General features: G+C 43.1%; 1 protein-coding gene across 1 annotated transcript; it reads right to left on the bottom strand.

The window, feature by feature from the left end:
• Positions 1 to 308: 308 nt before the first annotated feature.
• LOC135547650 (fibrous sheath CABYR-binding protein-like) lies at positions 309 to 6,540 on the bottom strand. Its single transcript, XM_064976841.1, has 2 exons — positions 6,410 to 6,540; positions 309 to 2,732 (listed from the first exon to the last, which is right to left on the bottom strand). Exon 2 carries the CDS (start codon positions 2,722 to 2,724, stop codon positions 862 to 864), a length of 1,863 nt encoding a protein of 620 aa, XP_064832913.1. The 5' UTR covers positions 2,725 to 2,732; positions 6,410 to 6,540; the 3' UTR covers positions 309 to 861.
• Between the last annotated feature and the right edge of the window lie 2,592 nt (positions 6,541 to 9,132).

The raw sequence follows: 9,132 nt of genomic DNA, 5'->3' as shown, positions 1-9,132 counted from the left end.
AACTGTAGAAGTTTGAAATGAATGATGTTCTGTAGATACTGTCTCCTACTGCTGATACTGGTGCACTCAATTGATCAGCCAACAACAATAAAGAAATGGACTGATTTCAGTTTTAAAAGATGTCCATTTTTTGCACCTAGGGTTTACTAAGGGTTACTTATTATGGTCAATCATAAAGGTGTCTTAAAATACGGTTGAAATAATTGTAACATGTTAAAATTGACTAAAATGACCCGTCATTATACAATAAGGCCCTATGTCAAATGACTTTTGCCTAATTGATATAGAAGAACAAAAGAACAACCAGGTATAACAGTCTTTTTTTATTCTCCAAGCCATCAATGAACATTCCTCAATGTTTGCACCACTATAAAAGGCCAAAACTTTTCATCCATTATTTTTTCATATAGTTAAGGAAAGGATATGTGAAAGTCTAAATTAGATCACTATTGAATGCTATTCCAAAAAAAACATTTTTAATATTCATCAGCCTCACACACAAAGACAAGACTATTCATTCCATTCAACATTTCCAATGTCACGTTTCTTTGCTCTGTTGTCCAGTTTTCCAATACTCATCCCTCAAATTTCGCTGGCTTTCATCTCACCACAAATGCTGCAAACACAGGCTGCCCCTCTACAATGACATGTGGGGCACAAAGACTCAGTGGGGCACACTGCATCCATGTCTCACATCTCTTCCTACATGTATCTCACTCCCCCTCTCTACACTTGAGTGGTTGTATTTCCTTTTAGTTAATCGGAAACTCGTTTGCCACAACAGACATTTTTATATTTATCTTCAGAAGCTTGTGTTGGAGGTTTTTTCGGATCATTAGGTACATCACATTTATATTAGCTTCAGACCAAGTCTACAGCCTGACTTATTGCCTCACCAATTGCCTCAGGAATCTGGATGTCGCCAGGCAGGTTCAAGTTCTTTTTTAATTCGCAGTAACTTTGCACCTCAACGGCATCCTCTGGCTTGTCAATGCCGTTGACACATTCCTTTTGCTGTGGCTCCGGGGCAGACACGGCAGCCGGCTCGACCGCCTGCTCCTGACACTCCCCATTGACCTCAGGGGCAGAAGGCTCAGCAGTAGCCTCCACTGAGGAAACAACTTCCTTGTTGTCCAGCACAGCCTCCTCTTGCTCAGCGCTGGCCTCCTCTGCAGCAGCAGGTGCAGCAGATTCTGAAATGATGATCTCCGGGATGGGTTCTGCGATGTCGGCAGTGTCTGGCTCTGCTACTTCAGTTACTGCATCAGCAGCTTCAGATTCAAGCTCTGCTACAGATTCTTCTACAGGTAGGGGGAGCTCTTCAGCGGCTGGTTGTGGGATGGAATCTGCCTCTGGCTCTGCGGCTGCCTCTGTGGCTGACTCTGACACGGCTTCTGCAACTGATGCAGGCTCCTCCTCCGGGGCGGGTGAAGCTGCTTCTGCCACTACTGGTGCCTCGACCACAGCCTCAGTTTCTGGGGCCTTCCCTGTAACAGACTCTGTTTCAGGCTCTGGAGCGGCAGGCTCTGGTTCTGTAGTGTCTGTAATCTCAGCTGTCACCTCTGTGGCTTGTTCTGTAGCCTCAGAAGCCTTTTCTGGTGCTGCAGCTAGCTCCACAGAGGCTGCCACAGGCTCTTCTGGTGCAGGCTCTTTTGGTGCTGCCTCAGGCTCCTCTGGTGCAGTCTCTTTTGGTGCTGCCGCAGGCTCTTCTGATGGAGGCTCTTCCACTGCAGGCTCTTTTGGTGCTGCTGCAGGCTCTTCTGGTGCAGGTTGTTTTTGGGCTGCTGCAGGCTCTTCTGGTGCAGGTTCTTTTGGTGCTGTTGCAGGCTCTTCTGGTACAGGCGTTTCTGGTACAGGCTCTTCCACTGCAGGCTCTTTTGGTGCAGCCGCTGGTTCCTTTAGTGCCGCTGGTTCTTCCGGTGCCTCTGTTTTATCTGTTGCTGCTGCAGGTTCCTCTGGTGCTGCCGCAAGTTCCTCTGGTGCTGCCGCAAGTTCCTCTGGTGCTGCCGCTGGTTCCTCTGGTGCTGCCGCTGGTTCCTCTGGTGATGCCGCTGGTTCTTCTGGTGATGCTGCCGGTTCCTCTGGTGATGCAGGTTCTTCCGGTGCTGCCACGGGCTCTTCTGGAGCTGCAAGCTCTTCTGTAGCTGCGGCTGGTTCCTCTGCTACTGCTGCAGGTTCTTCCGGTGCTGCCACTGGCTCTTCTGTGGCTGCAGGTTCTTCTGGTGCTGCAGCTGGTTCTCTTGAAGCCACCGGTTCTTCTGCTGCTGGCGCAGGTTCTTCCTGTGCCGCCACTGGCTTTTCTGGGGCTGCAGGTTCTTCTGGTGCTGCAGCTGGTGCTGGGTCCTCTGGTGCTGTGGCTGGTTCTTCTGAAGCCACTGGTTCTTCTACTGCTGGCGCTGGTTCTGCCGGTGCTGCCACGGATTCATCTGGTACAGCCGCTGGCTCTGCGGTGGCCCCCTTGGCCACGGCCTCTATAGCTGACAGTGCCTCTTCTGTCGCTTCTGTGATGGCTACCACTGTCGACTCCACTGCTTCCTCCACCGCAGCAGACACCTTAGGAGCAGTCTTCGCTGCCAACTCAGCGACCGGAGCTGGTGCTTTGCTCTCCACAACATGGGTCACGGCCTCAACGGCACTCACAGCAGCCACAGTAATCTCCTCCTTCTTGTCCTTTGGGTCGCTGACATCGTACCCCTTCTTCCGCTTGCTTAGCTTGCCTCCCATGGTGTCTCCTAAAAGTGAATAATAAAATCAGAATGACTTAACAAGTGGGATAGGTTGTTGCGTTTGAAAATATATGTATAGCATATATTCATTTCATTTAATTACCCACCACAAACCTCAATACCAAGTTAAAGCTAAAGAAAATGCAGGGCATTGCAATCCTGCCTATATCTCCGAGAAATCACAGTCAGGCTTTAAAGGGGGAAGGCATTTCAATCTGGAAACCATACTTTGCCAAATACTATTGGCTAAAAGACAAATGACCATTGCATGGGAACTACTCCAAGTTCTAAACTATCCAGTGCTCTTGTATAAACCACAGGACAAGAGACCCTCTCTGGGGTCTTAGGTTATGTTATTATGTGCCAAGTGAGCCTCCCATTCTACTGTTGCCCTATAATCGTCTGTTTTAGTTATACACTTATTCCCACTGGTATACTTTTAGAATAGCAGGTTAGAGGCACAGTTAGAGGAGGAAGGGGGACTTGAGTTCACAGAAGAAAGAAAAAAACACAAATGCTTTTAGCTATAGGTTTTGGGAGCCTATTGAGCACTTGTTGTCAGGACATCTAAAATGACTGCAAGCAAACCAAAAGAAACAGAGGGAGGGAGAGTAGGAGAGGGGGGTGTATAACTATCTAGTGCACTGTAAATAAGTAAGGGATAATCAACGAGGGGTTATTCATTCTGTGGAAAGTAATGAACGACGTGGAATGCCCTTCAAGCCAATCAGGAACGACTATTGAACAATGCCATGGTATTTTGAAAACTGCAGGTTGGTGATACATTTTTTGGGGCTATGGTCTGGATTTGGTCTATCATTTAGTGCAAGGGTTAGATAAGATTCAGGCCAGGGTACATGGATAAGATAACATATTATTTTACAGACCACAAACTCGTGTTCTGCACACTCCTGTTACTTGCAACCACTAAAGCGTGGGAATTAAGTAAGGGATAATCAACGAGTGGCTATGCGTTCTATGTAAAATAATGAATGATGTGGAAGGTGTGTTCCACAACGTGCCAACGGAGTGGAACTGACCTTCCACAGAGATGCATTCTTTTCCAGAGTATGCATAGAACCCCGAGTTGATTATCCCTTTTATACCATGCCTTTTATATCATGGCTATACCATGCTACTAGAAAAGTGTTAATTTGCAAGTACAAATGTGTTCAACATCACTGAAGTAGCTAGCTAGCAAGTTTACTAGATAGCTACAGTATGTTGCCATGATTAAACCATCAGCTAAACCATCAGATCTAGCTTGCTATTATGAAAATCAAATTCAACAATACCAATACTATTTTAAATGTGACTTTTGCATTCAAAGGCAGCCCAAACTAAACATGTCAAAAATGCATGATAGCCATTGAAGTCTACCATGCAAAAATACCTGTGTGTTATTTAAGCGATAATGACTGAGGGGGTGTGGTATATGTCCAATATACCATGATAAGATCTGTTCCTTTACACAACACAACGCATTGTGCCTGGATACAGCCCTTAGCCATGGTATATTGGCCATGTATCACAAACCCAGAGGTGCCTTACTGCTATTATAAACTGGTCACCAACATTATTGGAACAGTAAAAATACATGTTTTGTCATACCAGTGGTATACAGTCTGATATACCACGGATGTCAGCCAATCAGCATTCAGGGCTCAAACCACCCAGTTTCTAAAGGGAAAAAATGCATGCTCTCGAATGCCCTTCAAGCAAATCACAAAGGACTATTCACCAATGCCATGGTATAATACTGAGTAGTAGTATTCCGAGTTAGTACCATGCATCATCCACTAATGACAAAAACATATAGCTAAACTATTTGCTTAAGTATGTGTGTAGGGTTAATGTTATCACATTGGTCTCACTCACAAAATAGTGTTTATCTTATTCTATTGCCATGCTTGTAAGTGGAAGAGCTGATTTCAACATACCTCAACTTCCCTTCCCTCTATCAGAAAACCAAGAACTGGGAATTAAATGTTATCTGAGAGATATGTTTGGTGATAATAGTACTAAATTAATCCTTAAAATAATAGTAGGCAGGCTGTCTGTCACAGAAATTAATATTTACCATTGGAATGGATATACTAAACAGGCATTATAGGTTACAGGTTCTTCTGCCTGACATACAGTATCAAGTGAAGCCAAAAGGTGGAAAATGCTCAACATGCAGTCGGTTCTCAAAAAAGACTATTATTTGAGGCAAAACTAAGTACGAACGTAGCAATAGACTATGACATTTTCCGCAAGTACTTCTTTTGACAATATCCAAAATGTCACAAACATAGTTGAATCTAATTAGGCTTTTTCGTCAGATGGGTGAGAGAGCGACTGCCATATAGCATATTTATTTTAACTGCAGCACACACGGGCGTGATCATAATAGGAGCTGTCCATAGTACTGCATTGGGACAATCAAGAAGGGATGCAGACAGAGGGAGCCATGCGCCAGGCCAGCGCCGGTAGGCTAAACAGCTAAATCCATGCTGATATCAGAGCAGCGATTTGTTCCCCCCCCACTAAACTATCGGATAAACAGGCTTTCATATTCCCCCCAATCACTGTCCATATTTGAGGGTCGCTATAGCATGCGAATTAAATTAATTTCGGGGTTATTTCATGTGTTTGACTCAATTAATTAAATCGGTTTAAATTACATTTGCCTATACACACACATTGAAAGAAAAACCTTCAGACATTTCAATATACATCTGCCAAAAGCACATGACAATTGTCACATATTGGGGAAGTACATGGGGCTTATCGGCGAGGGGATGAAACAGTACCAGTTTAGGGGTGTGAGGGATAAACCAATTACAGCAATATGATCACACACAGATTACTGCCATGCGTTATTTTGTCTTAAAACTCAAATCTGACTAAAGACACTTTAATTACGACGAAGGAAAATGCGCAGAGAATTGTACAACTCCTGTTGCCATAGCAAGGCACTGAGAGACGTGCATCCTAGCCTGCTACAGAATGAAGTTAACTGTGAAACCCACCTGATTGTAAAAAGTATAACTTTTATCGTTTGGATGGATGGCAGTCTTTGATGTGTCATTATAGAACAAATATAAGTCATTATTTTAAACGATATATTATCCACAGTGAAGGCACAAGCGCAGTGACTCCATCCCCCCAACCACATTACACACCGCTACTCCACTCCATCTACCCTGTTCGTTAATGTAGCCATACCGTCTAGTGGGGCTCCACAGGCGTGTAGAGGCACGATGGAAAATATGTTTGTATTTTTTATATTAAGCTTGAATCTTGATTTGTCATCTTATTCTGCACCTTAAAAAAAAGTATTACATAAATTGATTTGGGCACACAGCCCTGTCACCCTGATGCTTCTGGATATTTTTTTTCTACGCCTCATAGCGCAGACAAATTGTTAAAATCCCAGCCAGGAGTCCTTGGAACATCCACATAATAAAACGCAAAACATGGCTCGAAGATGTTGAATCTGAAAATCTAGCACGCACCGGTAGGAATGCAAATACATGAACAAAAGAGAACAAAGGATAGCTTATCCAACTCTTTCTCCATTCCCTATTCTGCATTCTCCAATTTACCACAACAGCATGCTCTATATGTTCTCTTATTTTCTCCAGAATAAAAACAATAACATACAAAAGCTGAAAAACATAGATACAAAGTTCACCAACCTGTATTTCTGCCTTAAACCCAAACGGCAAGGAGAGTCGAGGAGCTGATGTATTCCCTTGCAAGACGGAGCACGGACTGATAATACAAAGAATCTTGCGACTGAAAGCTGCGCCAAAGTCCTCCTCGTTCCCTGAGGTGCAATCGAGGACTGTGCTTTTTTGAAGAGTGCCCCTATAGGTTTGCCAGACATCATTCGCTATCACAATCTATCCCACCCATTGCGTGCAATCTAGGGGAAAGTGGGGTAAATTTAGCCATTTTTTTTTACATTTAGCATCACTCTGTCAAGGGAAATATAATAATCTTTCTAACAAAGATATCTAGGCTACATATATTTCATGATGTATCCCTGGAAATTCAGAATTCATGTAAACGTTACAGTTTGGAAAACATAGCTTGTTTTCTCTTAGCACAATTTACCGCTGGTATTGGGTAAATTGAGCCGCAGGACAGGGTAAATTAAGCCACCTACAAATTTAAAGCCATGTCTATCTCAGAGGAGTCCGGAGGGAGGAGCTATAGGAGGATGGACTAATTGTAATGGCTGTAATGGAACCAATGTCAAACATGCAGTTTCCATATGTTTAATACTGTTCCATTTATACCATTCCAGCTTTCACAATGACCCTTCCTCCTATAGCTCCTCCCACCAGCCTCCACTGGTCTATCATTATTTCCCAAACACAATTCAACACAATCACAATCACTTTTTTGTCTTTTAATAATTTTAAGCATCTTTTAACACACGCTTAACACCTAACAAACAATGTACTTTAAAAAAACACTTTTAACATAGGCCAGGCACTGTTGTTACCTTATATCCCAGCGACAATGAAACACTACTAGCGCACACCGCTAACTAGCTGGCCATTTCCCACTGGTTCTACTCACCTCCCTTTGACCTCCTCCTTCTCTGCAGCAACCAGTGATCCGGGTCAACAGCATCAATATAACAGTGTTGCTTCCGTCCCTCTCCTTGCCCCAACCTGTGCTCGAACCAAGACCCTCTGAACACATCGATAACAGTCTCCCTTAAAGCATTGTTACCTATCCCTCCACAAAAGCCTAGCATAGCAAGGAAATCATCTACTTCAAGGTCTCAGAGTAAGTGACTTCACCGATTGAAATGCTGCTAGCCTGCCATTTCACACCAGCTACACAAATATGCACTTTCACACTAGGTTTAGGACCTCAAATAGAAGCTAATAGAGACCCCAACTGATGTATAGAATAATCTTAAAATGATCTACTTTGGTGTAGATACAAGCATCATGAAACCTCTTAACACAAAAAAATAATTTCACTTGATGAAAATACATTTTTTGGACCTAACTTGCTTACCACTTTTTCCATGTGGTTTCATCCTTCACAGACTCCATAAAACGATGACCTCAATATTTGGTCAAACTATAAATGTTGTGCATGGTTTCCTAGAAACAAGGGTGGCTCAACTTACTCCTTTGCTCAACTTAGCCCCTCTCTTCTATACTCTAGTGCATACTTCTGTAGATTAGATGGGGTTTACACATTTGAATGCACACTCTTATTTCAAGTCATAAGTGATCGCTATCACAATGGTCTTTCTTGGACTTAAGTTTGTATTATACTTATGTAGTCTTATTTAGTCTTTATCTGTGTGAGTGAGTGGTGACAAAGAGGGCAATAACACTCCCCTTCCTCCCCCAATCAATGTCAGAAACGGACTATATTAAGGACCTTATTCTAAGGTGGTTCCTGGTGGAATGTTGAAATTACAATATTATGTTTTTTTTATTTCACCTTAATTTAACCAGGTAGGCTAGTTGAGAACAAATCTCATGCATCGGTTCAACTAGAATATATCTATTGCACCACAGTTTCCCTACAAAGAATTGTTGGTAAATTGAATTCTACAGAATGGAAATGCATTCTTTCCGCTATTGTGTTGGATGATGAAATATTTTGCAGTATTATGTAACTCAGTACCTTTACTCCAGGACCTGTGTAAGTCAATTTAACCACGTGACATCAGGGCCGTAGCTACAGTACATATGAGCAGGGTAGGTGAGTAAAGGATTACATGTCATCTGTTACATGTGTAAGGTTCTGTATTTATTTTCTTAGTCAACCCTGTGTTCTGTTTCGTTGTGTTCTTGAACAAAACCCTGTTTCCTTGTGTTCTTGAACGTAGCCCTGTCTTTCATTTTTGTTCATTGATATCACCTGTGTTAGTTACTCACCTGGTTTCATCAGCTCCTTATTTAGATCAGTTCATTCTGTTTGTGCCTTTGTGAGGTATTGTTTGTTTTGACTAAGCCTGTTCTTAGCTTGTTTGTGAGAACCAGTTATAGCCTTCAGTCCTAGTTTTGATTCACCTGCCTGTTTGCCTACATATGACCATGATTCCTGCTTTCTGCGAAGGCAAAATAATCCTGCTGCGCTCTGTGCATGAATCTACACCTTGTTCTCCCAGAGTATTCATTACAGAATACCTCACCTAATAACGGAATGGCTTCAGTGGAGCTACAGCAGTGCCTAACGAAGCAAGAGGAGCATATGGAGGAAATCTGCCATCTCCTCCGCCAACCTATCCCTACTCCTCTGATGCCAGGTATCGTAACCCATAGTCCTTCATTCATATCCATGCCTGGACAATATGACGGTTCACCTGGGAAATGTCAGGGATTTCTGACGCAATGCAGCAAATACATTGAGCACAACCCCACTAACTTTGCCACCAACA

The sequence above is a fragment of the Oncorhynchus masou genome, chromosome 1, assembly GCF_036934945.1.
Source record: "Oncorhynchus masou masou isolate Uvic2021 chromosome 1, UVic_Omas_1.1, whole genome shotgun sequence".
Taxonomy (NCBI): Eukaryota; Metazoa; Chordata; class Actinopteri; order Salmoniformes; family Salmonidae; genus Oncorhynchus; species Oncorhynchus masou.
Note: the sequence above shows the minus strand (reverse complement) of the source record. Positions and strands in the feature narration are given on the sequence as shown.

Bases quoted from the DNA above. Each gene is read 5' to 3' on its own strand.
- LOC135547650 (XM_064976841.1), bottom strand. From the start codon at position 2,724: ATGGGAGGCAAGCTAAGCAAGCGGAAGAAGGGGTACGATGTCAGCGAC.